General features: G+C 46.0%; 1 protein-coding gene across 1 annotated transcript in view; it reads right to left on the reverse strand.

Moving 5' to 3' along the window:
* LOC146812214 (protein-glutamine gamma-glutamyltransferase E-like) overlaps positions 1-17955 on the reverse strand; it is a 354915-nt gene that overhangs the window by 39257 nt on the left and 297703 nt on the right. Inside the window, exon 11 of the mRNA XM_085619244.1 lies at positions 8553-8795. Within this exon, the coding sequence (XP_085475370.1) occupies positions 8553-8795 (243 nt within the window). The remainder of the gene's footprint in view (positions 1-8552; positions 8796-17955) is intronic.

Consider the following 17955-nt stretch of genomic DNA (forward strand, 5'->3'; position numbering starts at 1 on the left):
AATAAGTCACTAAATTGTACCTTGCAGTTTGCAAGCAGCTGTTTGATGACAGTTTATAGGTCACTGTGCTAGATTACGATTGTCACTTATGAACTGCACAGTGACAAAAGAATCTCTCTGACAAAAGCAGTAACCCACTGACCTATGCATATAAAATACTGTTTTTTAAAATGCATGGTACACGTTCTTTGCAGTAGGCATATTAACCCTCTGTACTACATTAGATAAGTCAAAGCTGCCACTGAACAACACTCTCTCCAGCAGGGACATTAATCACTGGTGTTATCTTGACACTTTTATTGTTCTTTTGAAAACTGCTAATTAAACAAGATACTTTGCAGTGCTTTCAAAACTGTTAATTGCGGACCCCCTAGGAATGTGTCAGGGACCCCTGGGGGTCCGCGGACCACAGTTTGGGAAACACTGCCCTAACCCATAGTGTACCCTGGTGTATGTAGGTGTTTTCACTGTATTCTAAGTGTCTCTTTCAGCATAGCACTGGCCCTGGGCCTGGTTAGGCAGAGCCCAGGTCCATCAGAGTCTGTTACCACCAGTGAAAGTCAGCAAAAAAGTTGGAGGGTGCCCAGGGCACAGGATGACTTTGCAACAACTGCTCAGTACTCTGCTGTCTGCACTCAAGGCATGCCAAAAGGTGTGACTTGGATTATGATCACAATACGTTTTCTCAGTTGGGACCACAGTTCAAAGGGATGATTTATCAGCTACGAGGGACGATATGAAAACAAGTTACTTACCTGTAACTTTGGTTCCCCAGTATTGGTAACTTTCATAGATTCTCATGCTTTGTATCATTCCCCGTCGTCGGAATGGGAGCCTCGGTAAATAAAAAATATATCATAACCATAAAAACAAAAGAGAAAATAGGCTTAGGCCTCATCTCATTTTGTAGCATATCACCCTCTTTGTGTAAAAGAGCCCAAACTTTTGCCAGGACCAATCAGCACAGCCTCACCCTTTGGAAACTTCCTGAGAGAGCTCAGAGCCTCAGATTTTCGTAGCCGTTGTGCAAACAGCCACTACCTCAGTAAACCGGCAGAGCTTTCCCAGGGGAGGTGGGTGGGCGCATGAGAATCTATGAAAGTTACCAATACTGGGGAACCAAAGTTACAGGTAAGTAACTTGTTTTCTTACCCCAGTATTGGAACTTTCATAGATTCTCATGCTTTGTATCAGAATAGCTAGCAGTAAATCACAAAAGCACATTTTGGTAGACACTTGGCCTTACACAACCATCTCAATTTACAGTAAAAACTAGTACATGGTAATCCAGAAAAAACAATCATCACTGAACCAAATGTGCTAACCAGGATGGAGGGATTGTAGGGAAAGCTCACCTCTCAATGAAAAAGATTCCTGAGGACTGCTTGACCAACAGCAGCATCATCTCGTCCCACCGACTCCAGGCAGTAGTGTTTCGTGAAGGTGTGTACACTGCTCCACGTTGCTGCCCTGCAAATGTCTTTGATAGCAACTCCAGCAAAAAGAGCCACTGAAGACGCCATCGCTCTTGTAGAATGAGCACGGGCCCTTCTGTCCAAAGGTTTGCCCGCAGCCTGATGACAGAATTGAATTGCACTGGAGATCCAGCGGGAAATGCCACTCTTAGCGAGAGGCAATCCCTTCCGTGGTGCACTGTAGGAAACAAATAACTGTGTAGACTTCCTGAAAGATTGTGTGCGCCCGAGATAGAATTTCAGACATCTCTGGACATCCAAAGAATGCAGTGTTCGTTCCGCCTGGGTAGAAGGACGTGGAAAAAAGGAATTCAAAATCAAGGGTTCATTCAGATGAAAATCTGAAGGCACCTTCGGGATGAATTTTGGGTTGGTTCTCAATATTAGCACATCCTTTTTGAACTGCAGAAATGGCTCCACTATGGACAGAGCCTGGAGTTCACTAACCCTCCGAGCCGATGTCAACGCTAAGAGGAGGGCTAGCTTCCAAGAGAGGAACTTCAAGTCCGCCCTGTGAATTGGCTCAAAGGGAGCTTTCATGAGCTGAGCCAGTACTAGGTTGAGCTGCCAGATCGGTGGAGGTGCTCGGACCGGAGGATACATCCGAAACAACCCTTTAAGGAACTGTTTTACAATCCTTGCGGACCATAGAGATGGCCCCGATGTCTTTCGTCGAAAACGCGATATGGCAGCCAGATGTACCTTGACAGAAGAGTGCGCCAGACCTGATTTAGCCAGCGACAGGATGTAAGGTAAAACCTGATGTGGCAGGGATTTATAAGGATGGAGTTTATTCCTCTGGCACCACAGACAAAACCTCTTCCATTTTGCCCTGTATGTCTTATTAGTGCTTGGCGCCCGCGCCTGAGACAAAACATCCCTGCACTCCCTGGAGAGATTCAGATGACGGAATTCTCTGTATTCAGGAGCCACGCTGTCAAGTGTAGTGACTTCGGATCCGGATGGAGCACCTGTCCCTGATCCCGCGACAACAGAGATGGAATCAGCGGCAAGCGAATTGGGCGATCCTGGGAGAGAAGCAGGAGTTCCGTGAACCAGAACTGCCGGGCCCACGCTGGAGCAATGAGAATCATCTTGCACGGTTCCGCCTTGACCTTCCTGAGAACTCGAGAAATGAGGGGAATGGGAGGAAAAGCGTAGCAAAATGCGCCGAACCAAGCAATCGAAAGGGCATTCCCCAGAGATCCTCGATGGGGAACCTTGCTTGCGTAAAACCGACATTTGGCGTTCTCCGGGGATGCAAAGAGGTCTATGGTCGGAGTACCCCATATCTCGAACACTCCCTCCAGCGTGGCTTGGTCTAATTCCCACTCGTGAGTCACTTCCGTCTGACGACTCAGAGCATCCGCCGTGATGTTGAGGCATCCTGCTAGGTGCTCGGCTTGTAGGTTGATCTTGTGAGAAATCGCAAAATCCCAGATCGTCTGAGCTTCCTTGGACAGAGTTTGCGATCTTGTTCCCCCTTGCTTGTTGATGTAGTGCATGGCCGTCGTATTGTCCGTCCGGACCAGCACTGCACGATTCTGAATTCTGGGAAGGAACGCCAGCAAGGCTAAGCGAATGGCCATCAGCTCCAAGAGGTTGATGTGGTTTAGGCTCTGTGCTGGACTCCAGTGACCGCTGATTTGAAGCTCCTGGAGTACCGCTCCCCAGCCTTCTAAGGAGGCATCTGTGGTCACCACCATAGGAGACGGTGGAGTCCGGAATGTTAATCCTACTGCGATGTTCTCCTTTACCAGCCACCACTCGCAGGCCTTGCGCATACCTGGTGTTACCCAAACCTTGTCGTTGAATGACCCTTCTGCCTGGCGCCATTGTTTGTCTAACTCCTCCTGCAGAGGACGCATATGAAGCCTGCAATGCGGTATTAATGGTATGCAGGATGATATCGATCCGAGTAAGGACTTGTACAGGCGAACCGACAAATATTTCCTCTGCAGCACTTGACGAGCGGAGGTGATCAGCTTGCGTTGACGCTCCTCCGACGGACGAGCGGTGCATAGTGTCGTGTCCAGAATAGCTCCAAGGAACCTTTGCGACCTGGAGGGTATCAGCACCGACTTGGACCTGTTGAGCTGAAGACCCAAGTGGGCGACCAATTGAATGCAAGTTGAAACGGCTGGAGAAGTTGCCTTGAGCGATGGAGCCTTGACGAGCCAGTCGTCCAAGTATGGGAACACTTCTAGGGATTGCTTTCTGAGAAAAGCAGCGACTGGTGCCAGCATCTTCATGAATATCCGAGCTGCAGACCGAAGGCCAAACGGAAGCACTTTGAACTGGAAATGGCTCTTGCCTACTGTGAAGCGTAGATATTGCCTGTGAGCTGGGTGGATTGGAACGTGGAAGTACGCATCCTCTAAATCCAGGGACGCCAAAAAATCGCCCGGATTCAGTAGACGGAGAATATCCTGGAGAGTGACCATCCTGGAGGAGAGCTTGATGAGATATGTGTTGATCTCCCTTAGGTCTAGTATAGGACGCCACGTATCTGCCGTCTTCCGAACCAGGAAGAACCTGGAATAGAAACCCATGCCCCTCTGTGAAAGAGGCACCGGTTCTATTGGCCCCTTGATGAATAGTTGGTGGGCTTCAAGATGTAACAGTCAGAGATGTTTTGAGGGACGGGCGTCCGGAGCTCTCGTTGGAGGAAGATCTTGGAATTCCAACGTATGGCCACTCTGAACAATATTCAAAACCCACCGGTCCGATGTTATAAGGACCCAGCTGTCCAGACAATAGGAGATCCTGCCCCCAACCGGTGTCTTTGGTAGGGGAGGAACAGTAGTCCGAGCCCGGAGGCCGCTATTGCCTCTTGGCATTGTCTCGTCCCTGACGATTCTGACGTCCTCCCTGGGACGGACGAGAGAAAGACGCCGATTGACCTTGGCGTTGGTTCGAGTACTGAGCCTTGTATGATTGTCCTGACTGCGTTGAATACTGACGCTGGTTGCCTCTGTAAGAAGTGAACCCTCGTCCACAAGCTCCTCTGAATGGAACCTTCCGATAATTTAAGGATCCCAAGGACTTTGCTGTGTCCGTGTCCTTCTTGATGCTCTGCAGGGCCTCATCGACATGCTTGCCAAAAAGCATTTCCCCGTCAAATGGAAGGTCCATGATCTTATTTTGGACCTCCTGACGGAACCAGGTTGCCCTTAACCAGCCTTGACGGCGCAAGACCGCTGACCCTGCCAAAGCCCTGAAAGCGGTAGAGGCTATGTCCATAGCACAGTCAATGATCTCAGAGGAACATCTCTCTCCTTCCATGAGGACTTGCTTAGCCTCCTCCTGATTAGAGTCTGGTAGTAGATCAATAAACGGCTCCATGTCGCACCACATTTGGCAGTCGTACCTGCCTAGAATGGCTAATGAATTTCCTGCCCGAACCAACAAACTGGCCATGGTGGAAAATCTCTTCCCTACATTGTTTAGCCACCTGCCATCCTTATCCGGAGGCGTAGTCAAAGGTGTTGAAGGATTCTTGGACTTGCTCTGTGCGGCCTGAGATATCACAGAGTCAGGCTTTAGTTGTCCAAGAAGACATGCAGGACTGCCCTCAGGGGCCTTGTATTTCTTCTCCAGCCGGGGAAGAACCGGGATGACAGTGGCCGGGTTCTGCATAATCTTGATTCCCTCATCCCACACATGCTCAATGATGGGAATTGACCTGACGGACTTTTTGTACTGTGCCTTAAAGTCATATAGAAAACAGTCCGACTGTTCCACTGTGAGAGGCAGACCAAATCTTTTGGATGCACGCTCCATAAGATTATGGAACCCTCCGATATCTGCCGGAGGCGACACGTTCGTGTCCCGCCCTGCAGCATCCGGATCTTGCATTCCAGTATCATCAGGATCCACATCCGGATCCCCTGGATCAGTTAGTGGGACCACGTGCACCTCATCCTCTTCACCCGTATCAACATCCTGTGTATCTTCATTGGTAGATTCCGGATACGAAGTCTGAGGAACCACTACTGGTACCACCACTGGTGAGGTACGCGGTATATTTTTAGGGGGAGGTGGCAAGTCCACTGACGGCCCTCGCGGAACCACTGATGTAGATGGATGCACTGGTTGAACGCCAGGGTGTGATGGAAATCGAGCTCTGTAGTCCTGCAACATCATCTGCAAGTCCGTAACCAGAGCAACTGGTATAGCTATCATGTCCTGTCTCAAAGTGCGAGGACGTCCTTCCTGCTGAACATATTGTTGTTCCTCCTGCTCATCTCGTCCATAATAATCCTCAGTATCAGTCTCTTGCTGCTTTACATGCAGATCTGAGGGACTGTAGGCATCCCCATACTGCTCAACCTCATCCTCCTCCTCCGACTCATCTAGCAGCATAGATGGTGGTAAAGGCGTAACCCGCCTAGGTGATGTCATCTCAGGTGTAATTTTCAACCTCTGTATTGAAAAACCAGAAATTTGACCAGTCGACGGTCCCGTTGACGGAGTCGTCGTCGAAGGAATCCCAAGCGTCGACGAAGAAATCGTCGACGGCACGGTAGTCTTCGTCGACGGAGTGTGAATCGTCGTCGACAATAAGGTCGTCGATGATGCTTGAATCGTCGTCGACGGTAGGATCGTCGACGGAGCCTTTTTCTTCGTCGACGGCAAGCTCGTCGATGGAGCTTTCTTCATCGTCGACGGGACAACTGTCGATGGTCTCGTCGACGAACTCGTCATCATCAGCATCGACGACGACGTCGCCGTCGTTGTCATCGTCGTCGTGATCTTCGTCGTCGAAACTGCCGTCGACAGGAGCTTCATGGAAACCGTCGTCGATGACGAGAATGAAGCTATCGTAGACGATGAAACAGGAGCAGACATCGTCGACGGTCCCGTCGACGGAATCAAGGAAACAGTTTCTACCGTGGAAATTGTCGTCGACGTACCTGCTTTAATCACCGTCGACGGACGCTGTTTCTTCACAGGAGCCATCTGTGGAGTTCCTGCAGAGTGTTTCTTAGCAGGCTTTTCCTTCTGGGACGGAGGAGAAGATATAGAAACCTCCTTTTTGTCCCTAGAGGCTGTGTCCACATCAGCAGCCTGTCCCTGCCTCTCCTTTTCACTTCCGTGAGGAGATTTCATGGGACCAGCCTCCTCAGACCTTTCAGAGATCCCGTGAGAGGCTTTGACAGGGGGTTCTGCAGAGATGGAGGGAGATGACCTACCCCTCTTCTTTGATCTCCTGGAGGAAGTGCCAGAAATCGAATCCTCCTCATCTGAAGAGAGAACCTCCTTCCTGGTCTTCAGCTTTTGCAGCCATGTCAGCAATCGACCCTCTCTGTCCCGCAAAGTCTTAGTACAAAAGGTCCGACAAATCTTGCAGTCTGTGGCCTTGTGTTCAGGATATAAGCAGTAAATACAACTCTCATGCTTATCCTCAATGAAAAGTCTCTTCTTTCCACAAGAAGCACAGGGCCTGAATAAGGCTTTCTTTTCCTTTTCTGACATAATGTCACTATAGATGTTAAAATGTAAATTTCTGAAAGAAAAGTTGAGAAAACTGAGCAGAGCTCAGTGGAGACTCCCTAGCACAACGTGTGGTAGAAAAATCTGAGGCTCTGAGCTCTCTCAGGAAGGTTCCAAAGGGTGAGGCTGTGCTGATTGGTCCTGGCAAAAGTTTGGGCTCTTTTACACAAAGAGGGTGATATGCTACAACATGAGATGAGGCCTAAGCCTATTTTCTCTTTTGTTTCTATGGTTATGATATATTTTTTATTTACCGAGGCTCCCATTCCGACGACGGGGAATGATACAAAGCATGAGAATCTATGAAAGTTCCAATACTGGGGTAAATCAGCTATCTGAAGCCTAGCTTTATGAACTGAAGGTCAGACCGCATTCAAATAACCAGTTAATAGTCAACTTAATAATTCAAAGCTTGCTTATCTCCCTAATCCCCCAATCCTAAAGGATCCAATATCTCAAAATACCACTGGGCACATCTTCAACTTATTCTCTTTACTAACTTTCAATCAGGAGCTTTGCAAGAGTCGCAATTCTATGTTTTCCATTTGAAGGCCAGCATATTCATTCTCATTTGAATCAGACAGAAAAGAATTTGTAGTAAATCCATGAGCGCTTCATAATCAGCCACTCAATTACTTTGGTCATTGTTCATTCACATTTAAAGGTATGGGAGACTCTAGGGTTTAAGTGACGGCTGCCATCCTTTTGAAAGACCCCCAGCTATCTGTGGGAATTCATATATCTATTACGTTTTTCTTGCATTAACTCCACTTCTACAAAATGTATGACACACACTCATACAGCCTTAGCAGAGCCAGGGACTGCAAATCAGAGGGACCCAGAGGGGGTTCCCTCAGGATAGCAGACAGTGGCTGCAGGGCTGAACCCATCCGTCATGAAAATGTAAGAACCTAAATTTTGGCAGCCTGCAAGATCAAGACTGCCATTAAAACTAAAGTATTTATTGCAATGGAATCTGAGGGTAGCATTTAGTGGAAGAAGTTATGAAATGTGGGGCGGAAAAGTTAGAGACCCTTAAATATGTATTACATGGGGATGGTATAATTTCTCATTGGACAAATGCTCATATTTGCATTTGTTTCATTATGGTTCTGCTGTGTACAATAAGAGGACCAAGACGTGATTAAAACATCAAAAAACACAGATATCATCAAAATGAATGTTGGTGCATCTTGTAAATACAGTTTTTAGAGAATCTTTGAAGGGCAAATAAATATTGTGTGTGTTTGCATTCACTAACCTGTCAACTGTTCCATTTCATGGACAAGTTAAGTGTTGCTGATGATGACAAGTTAATGAACATCTCATGTTGTGTTATTTGCTAAAGAGGTTGTTTGTCTTTCTGCTTCTGTTGCAAGTGGCATTGATGTTAGGTTCAAAGGAAGGTAAAGCTAAATTGAATAAGTGACTTGTAAGGAGTGAGGATATAGATAAATCTACATATTTTACCTATCACCGCCTAGGTCCAAAATCACAAAGCATTTCCTGTAGCTATCTGTCTTTTACTCCAGAAATAGTGTTGTGGATCAAATCTAAAGTTATGATGCACCCTGCCCATACCTTCCTCATACTTGTAGTTGTCAGTAATATCCTTTCGGAGATTTTGCCCCACTGCCTTCGTGCTGATGTTCTTCCCAACCCCACTGGAGTCACAACAAAGTTTCTCTTTTTTCTTCTTGCCCTCACAGATCCAGGAGACACGGTCAGCATTGACCTCGGCAAACACAAAGGGTGCGTCGTAGTCCAGGTCCACGTCTCCTTCTTTGATCGCCTTTACCGAGGTAGGACCACAACGATAGATTCCTGGAAGGCAATGAGAAGACATTTAATGATAAAATGATAGAGCCACAACATGCAGGACACAGAGAACTAATACAATAAAAATTGTTGCTTGATATTTTCTACTTGTCAAGATGCATGTTGGAGCACACGCAAATGATAAACCTGTGTATTGACATTGCACTTCTACAATGTGATCTTGCTATCACAATAAGATTACATGTATGAATCCAAAATTGTAATGTACAATCCAGTGCTAAAGGTTAGTTTTTAGATTGTCATTCTGTTTGGTATTTGTATATAACAGAGCTACCACAGGGGTGTCCTTGCATGGCTGTTGACTTATCCACAAGATTCCATACCAGAACTTAAATGTATGGCTGGAAGGTGCAATAAGTGAAGAGTGTTATGTATGTAAATGTTTTGCGGTGTGAGTGAGTGCCAGAGATGTGCTCCTATCAAGTCGTGAGGCCAGTGCGTAATTTTCATTATGCCGGAGTAATCCTGTGAGATTTCCTGAATTGTGCAAAATGCACAAAATTGTTGTCATCACGCATATATAATTTTTGCGCCGGAAAGTAGATGACGGGACCTAAACTTGACCACTCTGCACATTCATTTGCAAATAACAATGGAACACAGTTTTTTCTTTTTCGCCTGTATTGGAGCTTTACATTTATCTGGATAAAACTATTTTTAGTTTTTTAGGTAACTCATGGTAACTAAAGTACTAATCTAGCTTTACACCCACTGACTCTATATGCTTTGGTCTCCACTGCCTGGTGCGCATGTGCGATTTCCATTGTCAGTTCTGTAGAATAAGCAAAAGACTTTCCCTAGATGGAAGGGCAGTACATCTCAGCTTTGAGCTGCTGCCTTGCAAAGTCCCTGTGACAAGGTTGAGGGAGCCAGGCAAATGTCCACCCGAAAAACAGCTTAAATTAAGTAATTTGTTTTTCCATCTTGCCTGCAGGATCCTTCCCGGGGCAGGGAAGTGTGGGGATTGTCCTGTTTACCATCATCTGATAGATGAAGCCATTTCAAGATATCTGGAGCATCAAAAAGGCAACTGCGACCTAATTGAGAAAAGTAAGGACCTGAAGCCAAAGGCAGCTTTCCTCAACTCCACCACTGCGGAAGAGTCAAAATCATGGATGGGATGGTCGATTCAATCACATGCCAGGCATTCTCCAACCAGGCACGGGGGCTACACTGTTCATGGAAATGTATAGGTCTAATTGTTTTGTCCCACTCCTTTTTTCCTTTCCTTTCTCATACACGTCAGTTGAATGTTCTTTCACCACTCAAAAAATTCACTTGTTTACTTCTATACTTTTCTGAATCAACGGCAGATTTGAAATCACTTCAATGTCTTCTGTGGTTGGGTCCTCCTTGTTTTTCTCTCAGAGTATGTTGCAGTATACCAGAGGATGGCCCACTCAAAAAATTCACTTGTATACGTCTATACTTTTCTGAATCAACTACAGATTTGAAATCACTTCAATGTCTTCTGTGGTTGTGTTCTTTTTTTCTCTCAGAGTATATTGCAGTATACCAGAGGATGGCCATGGGTTGTGCTTGATTTACCCCAAGACTCGGTAGGGGGACATCTAAGTTTGGTTTAACATCATTAGGGCTATAGTAACCTCAGAGCTGTACTTTGTAAATTCCAATTGTCATTCTAATCTTGTGGGGGTGTGTGTTTGGTATTATTACTTCCCTCCCATACCATCCTTGATATTCCTTTAACCTCAGGCATTTTTGTTTTTTGTAATTATACCGTATTTCCTTTCACACCATCTGGCCCCATCCACATTTAGTAGAAAAGAGTCTTATTAAGTGTGCAGAGATCTTCTCAACCACTGTGTCTGATCTCTTCACAGAAAAGATAGAAGAGGCGGAAGTCTCAACAGTAGTATTGCAAATTTAGGGGCTTATTTATGAGCCCATGTGACACTTTTGCGCCGCTGGTGTGTCACTTTTTATGACGCACCTGTGGCGTATAAAATGCGCCACGTTTCGCCTATTTACAAAGTGACGCATCCAGGCAGATGTGTCACTTTGTAAACCCGGGCACCACATTATACCTGCGTCAGGTATAAAGTATGCAGGGTGGGCGTTCCCCTACATGAAAGGGTCGTAGGAGTGGCGCAGTGAAATCTTTAAGATTTCACTGCACCACTTCTAGGACGCAAATGCGTCAAAACCTTACGCCTGCAAGGATGACGCAGGCCCTTTAACGTGGGGCTTGCCACATGTGAAAGGACACATTGCTGGAGTTGCATCTGTTTTCAGACACACCACAGCAATGTTCCACTTTTGCGCCGACAGATACTTCAGTAATACTGACTTTTCTGTCATTCCTTGTGACAGGATGCGTCATACAGTAAACATGACGCATCCATCATGTTGCAAGGAGGGCGCACTGAGAGTGTTGCATCACTGCTTTCACGCACAGATGCGACGCCTCATAAATAAGGCTCTTAATTTTGTAGTAATGAAGTAGTTCTAAATGAGTACTTCTTTACGTAGTACAAAATGCAGTTGGTGATTCAGTTTAGTTTTCCAGTGTCTGGGGTTAGATTTTGTCCATCCCTCTCCGAACCGGATCAGTTTGTCGGACTACTCTTTGTGGCTTCATAACCTAGCTTCAAGGAGGCACTGAGTGCACACCCAGGAAATCTTGACGTCATCCCTGGCAACACACCTTAGAACTGGTGGCACCGTCGCAGTTTTCCTTGAATTCTCTTCATCGTCCTCTCCCTCAGCATTTTCTCCAGAGTGGGCCTCCAGGCACTAGGTGAACTGGCCTGCGCTGGATTGATTCAGGTAGTAACATTTCCTAGTTTTAGCCTTGGCCCATGCTCATTAGCAGTGCTTTCCCATTCCAGTTTGCCATGATCAGGTACCAGGCATTTCTAAAACTGGATATAGGATGGTTTTATTAGGACTGGAAATAGTAAAATCATAGATGTTGTGTTGTGTTACTTTATGTTACAAACGTTACCTCTATGGTACCCCATGACGCCTCCAGGCTCTAAGCTATCAATGATCGATTCCTTATGAGAAAAACACATTTTACTCTGTTCACAATTGTGTCGGTTATTTAACGATTGATACAATTTTACTAATTTTTAATTGCTATGTTATGATTGTGTGCATTTGGCTTATTCTCTTCTTTTGGGCAACGCTCCGGAAGCAGCTTTGTCAAGCTAAGCGTTTGTTAACGTCACAAAATAGAATCAAAGAGGTGATATGATCAGCATATGCTGGCCATTTTAGGCACGCTTGTCGCTGTAGGAGAGTAGGGTCTGCTTTCTATGTTCACCCCCACTTTTTGCTTTTGCTTTACTGGTTTTCGACTTAGATGTGGCTGTGGGCCTGCTAATCAGACCCACAGCCCTGCTGTTCTCTCTCTAAATTGATACTATGTACTTTAGGTGCATAACCCATTTGGATAGGATCACCTTATTGGCCCCTGTACAGTGTACCTTAGGTACCCAGGGCATAGGTGTACCCTAGGCCTACCAGGGGCTGCAGCATGTATTATGCCACGCCTGGCCTTCCATTATGACACAACTGGCTGATCACTCAGCTGGGGCAAGGTCGTGTAATCACTCCTTGCTTAGGTGTAGTATTCCTATACCTAACTTACATATAGACACATGTGTACATATCAGCCACTCCTATGGCAGGCCTTAACAATCCTGGAGGCAGAGTGCTTGGTAACATGTGAGATGGTGCTCTAGCATGAGCTGAGCCTGTCTGCAGCTTTCGGAACCATGTCCTTATAGCTGTTCTATGATATAGCCTACCATATACTCTTAAAGTGCCTTATAATCTTAAACGGTTATGGTAACTATGGTTTGGCTTTATCAAAACATGTCGTGTAAGGTGTCTAACACTTTGGAATAATACCCCATCCCATTTCTGGGGATGAGGATATTATCCCTCCCTTCTAGAGGGAGAAGACATGTTGTAACCTACTTACCCGATGCTGCTGCCACAGACACGAGTCTGACCTCCTGCTGCTGGGAGTGATCCCAGCAAGGGAGGCTTGGACAATAGGTTTCCTGCCTTGGGAGGTGCGAGCACCACCCCAGACAGGCCTTACTGTATTGGGGCAGGGAGGGATGAAAAGAATGAGACATGCCTGGGGCACACAAGGTGTCCCGTGCATAGTCCAGTTCAAACCGGTGCTGGGGCACTCCAGCCCCAGTCCTGGCGCGAAACTGGACGAAGGGGGTGTAACCACCCCCCTCCCAGGTCCCACCCATAAGGCGTGACCTAGCAGGTAACCCAGCCCCCCAGATTAGTATAAGAGTGGTAGCTGGGCCCCAGGAGATTAGATTATCCTGAACCTGCAACTTGAACAGAAACTCTGGACCTCCGACATTCGACGAAAGAAGAAGACTGAAGAATCTCCCTTGTGGCCAAGGAGTGGCTACCCTGTGCAAACAGGCACCATCAAGAGACTACCCTTTGCTTTGCTGAAGTTCTACGAGGGACCGACTGCAGAGCCCGACCAGAGCCTTGACTTCCAAACTTCTCCGACCCTGATCCAAATCCACAGCCAAGCTGAGATCCGTGGAGGGGACGAGAGACGTGGGACCGGCTACCTGGGAAAAGTGGCTAGTATCTTCCAGCGCAGGGGATGAGAAGCCCCAACCCCAAGCACCATCTGCACCGAATATCAGCCCCCCACACTCCACGAGTCCTGCGTGGGGCCCTTCTGCATTTTCCTGCTTGCCGCGTCTGTCCGGTTGCTTGCCCGTTGGCTAGTGGCCTCTGTGACGACGCACCCTGAAATCTTCACTGCTGGTTTGGCTCCTCCAGACTGGCTCCCACTTCCTTACAAAAGAGAAGCACCCCAGACCTTCCGTTCTTCGTGGGTTCCGCCTGCCAAGGCTTGGTGAGTCCTAGTTCGACTTCAACGCCGCCGACAGCAAGAGCCTTCGTGGGACAGCTCGCCTCCTAGTCCTGGTCGTCCTCGATGTCTCCTGGTACCCGTGGCTGCAGCGACAAGCTTCACCTTTCACCTGCAATCTTCACGACATCGACTGGTTCCTTCCTGGTTCCACGTGGTCACTGGCTAGTGACCTTGACTCTGTCCCTTCTGCTTGCAGGTCTCCTCTCTTCTTAATCCCAGCCTTGGGATCCACCGGACACTCTTCACTGACTGCCTGGAGGCAACTTTCCTTCAGGCATCCATAGAAGTCCACGATGAAACCCGACGCAAGTTCACACCTATGCACCCGCAGCCCGTGGGCTAGGTAACTTGGGTACTTCGGTGCTCACAAGGGTAGTGACTATCCTAGGGTCTAGTTTACGAGTCTCGACTCTCTAGCTGCTTCAGAAGTGTCCTTAAACTGTTAATTTCTTACTGCTAGTAATTCTATCGACTTTTACGCATTACGCGTGAGTGTTTCCACTCTGCACCTGAATCCCGTGGGCCTCCCACTTCCTAACTGTTGCTAGTGTAGTGTAGCCCCAGCGATTCCCTAGGCCTAGGCCTATCCTATTTCCGTGACAGTGGTCCTTATACCACTTCTTTAGTATATGGTTTGCGTGGCCCCTAGGGCCTAACTGTATTACTTACCTGTGTGACTTAATGTATGCTTGAATAAGACTGTGTTGTACTTACCTCTAATCTCATAAAGAGTGCTGAGGGTTTGACTAGAATAAATACACTTTATTTTATATATATATCTGTTGTGGTGTCCCTTCATTTGGTATTCAAGGGATTATATATGGTATCACAGCTGGCTTCACATGCCATTCAGAGTTTAGCCTAAGACTGCTCTTGTCCATGCTACCACTAGGATAGCTGGTCTATAAGGTTGACTTTACAACCAATCACCATAAGGGTTGTTTGGACTGATATAAGGTGTACACTAGAACTAGTGACATCATACATCAGGCCAACTTCTCACAGTCGCCATATGGATTTCCAAACCAGGGCTTCAAATTTATCTTACATTTAGTTAAATCGTCAAGAGTTTGGGCAGCATTTCGTTGATCAAAGCTCCGAGCCCAACAGTTTTTTTCAGTCCTTTCTTAGATAACCACACCCTGTATTCAGCGACAGGAGTTTCTCTGTTGTAGGTTATGAAGCTGATATGATTCAAGAATTCAGCAGCTCTCACTCCAAAAGTGGCACTTGAGGTATTTTTGACTGTGATATTTATTACCCTGACTGTAAAATAATCAAAACAAATTTAAATTTTCTCTAAACGGGGCTTAATATTTCCCTCTCACTTAATAATGCCTCCTTCTATTATTATTCCAATAAGATCTCTGCTATACTGTGCACTGAATACTGCAAATAACAGATGTCAGAAAAGCCTAGCTTTGTAGAATGACTGGAATGGCTTAGTGAATAATTTCAAATTGCTTGTTTGCTGAATAACTTAGGACTATAGTATAAAAAAATAATCTCTGCCAAGGTCAATTCAAACTTTTTTTCGGTTCTCTTTTTTTTGTTGCAGTTTTATATAGTGCAAATCGATCCCAAGGTATTAGAACACTTTAAATTAGCGCCAGTTACATTACACAAAGGTCACATTCTGGTTTTTTTAGACAGGGGGGGATATTCTTGGCTTAACACCTCTCTCCGCCACTTCGGAAAAACAAGGCTGCATCATATTCAGAAGGACATGGTGCAGCCTTGCTTTTCCTCCTGCGATGGCGCTACGTTTCACAACAGCACCAATGCAGGTACCCTTGCACCAGAGTGCAAGGGTGTCTGCAAGTAGGGATGTTTGCTTATGTACAGGAAGGTGTCCCTTCCTGCAAATAAACAAACCTAAAATGCCAGTTTGTAACTTCAATGTGTGCTGCTTCATGCAAAGTCTGGAGCTCTGGCAGTTATGCCACATCCTCTCCCCACAGCCACATGTTGAAAAGTATGTTTTAATGATTCCTCAGCCCGAAAGGAAGAAATTCAAGGGACAGTCTTCAAATGTGGTACACTTTTGGAGATGCATTTTTCTAGTTTGCCTAATTAGGTGCAAATACTTTTCATTTTGATACCTGCTGATTGGTATGGCCAGCATCACTTTCCCTCACCAGATGATTCCATTAGATTTCCTGATTTAAGGAGAAGGAGATATAGGATACACCATGTAGAGGTATATGTACGCAAAAGCCTTCTGATGCAAATGGAACCCATAACCAATCCTTAATAATGTTCTAGGGGGCAGATTTACAAGAAAGTGACTCAGTGCATTCCGCAAGCCATTTGGCTGTGCAGCACTGAGTCACTTTCAGAGCACAGGAAAGCGACATATTTACAATGATATGTTGCATTCCTGTGCTCTCCCCTGCACTAGCGCACAAACAGCTGCCATGCGCTGGCGCGGGCACCCTTGCACCATGGTGCAAGGATGCCTGCGTCATGGGGAGATTGTTTTCGTGCAGGAAGGGGCACCTTCCTTAACGAAAACAATCACTACAGGAATTTTCCTCTTTCAATGCGTGCTGTAAAATGCAGCACGCATTGAAAGAGGAAGAAAAGAAGAGAAATGAAAACCTTTCTCCTCGTTGCGCCTCCCTACGCCGCCTCGCAAGTCTGGAAATGTGTCTGCTTCCATGGGTGTTGCGTGGGAATACCCACAGCAACACCCATGGAACACCCCTTCACACAAAGTACTGCGTGTAAAGGGGCCGTATTTACAAGGACAGGAACAGCCACGCAGGGTGGCTTTTCCTGTCCTTGTAAATATGGAGCAGTAAAATACTCTACCAGTACGTCATAAAAAGTGACGTACTAGTGGTCCAGTGGGCTTGTAAATCTGCCCCTAGATGTTTTAAATGTAAGTTTAGATTACGTTCCTGGACGCCAGCTTGTTCCAGTATGATGTATTTTATGTTTATTTTTATCCAATCATTTAGTAGTTTTTCATTTAATAATGGATATATGACGTATATAGATTTAGTCAGCGGCAGACAGTGATAAATAAATTAGGATTTTATTCTATATCAGTGAGATAAGATGATAACCATTTTCATCTTTAAAATCAGTAGGTCGCGTTTACAAGATGGCCTGTTAGCCTGGACTTGAAGATTTGAAGTGAGCTAACAAATTGCGTATTAGTGGGAATGGCACTCCCTAAACTGTGGGTATCATAGAGAAACAAATCATCAAATGCCCCTTCTCAGGAAATACCCACAGTTTAGGGAGTGCCTTTCCTGAGAAGGGGCATTTGATGATTTGTTTCTCTATGAAATACAGTGTTTTGAGAGGTTTCGCTTCTTAGGGACTTGTTTTAACCAGACAACCCTAGCTTTTGATTGATGTAAGGTGCGGGTGCGGGTGGGGTGGATAGAAGGCTTTTTAATGTGAGAAATGAATTATCCAGAAATTAGAGCATTTTCTGTTCCCTCCAAAAGGAGGCCCTATGCCATTTTAGAAGTTAAAAGAGTGGATGAATCTGCCAAATATTCTTGCTTGGGTGAAACCTGCCTTCAGAGTGGTGGGTGGTTTTGAGAAGAGCGATATGTAGACAGGATAGAAAGAATACTTAAGATGTCTTGGCCTTCATTTGTATTTATAGGCCTCTGGTCATAATGCAAAAACTATCACTATGACAGATTACATTATTATTGTGCATTTCTACTCTTTTTCCATGTCAAATGATTCCTTGTATGAAGCAAAACAGCTAAACCTACTTTGCTCACCAGATAATTCCTCCTGTAGGGGCATATCTACAAGGCGGCAATATGAAATTATTGCCGCTTTTGCGGCCGTTTTCGGCCGAAAAGCGGCGATAACTTTATCGCTATATCAGCAAGGTCACGCTATCGCGTGAAACCTTGCCTTAGCGCCTGAATTGCTAACGCCCATCTTTGCATCTCTAATGAGATGCAAAGTGGGCGTTCCTCCCCAGGATAATGGGAGAAATGTCGCTAAGCGACATTTCTCCTATTATCAAGCCTCATGCAAAGCAGCATAGCGACAAGAAAAGTAGCGATAACCTCTGTTATCGCTACTTTCCTTACGCCTGCTTTGAAACTGACTTAGCCATGATATCCTATGGAAGGTGGATATCATGGCTAAGTATGTGAGGTCCTATCAGCAAGTTATCGCCAAACTTCGTGGGATTATCACTGGGTTTCCAGCGATAATCTCACGTTTGGCAGTTAGCGCTAGGATTTTTATCGCTTTTGAGATGAGCGTTGCTAA

Source organism: Triturus cristatus, chromosome 7, assembly GCF_964204655.1.
Source record: "Triturus cristatus chromosome 7, aTriCri1.1, whole genome shotgun sequence".
NCBI lineage: Eukaryota > Metazoa > Chordata > Amphibia > Caudata > Salamandridae > Triturus > Triturus cristatus.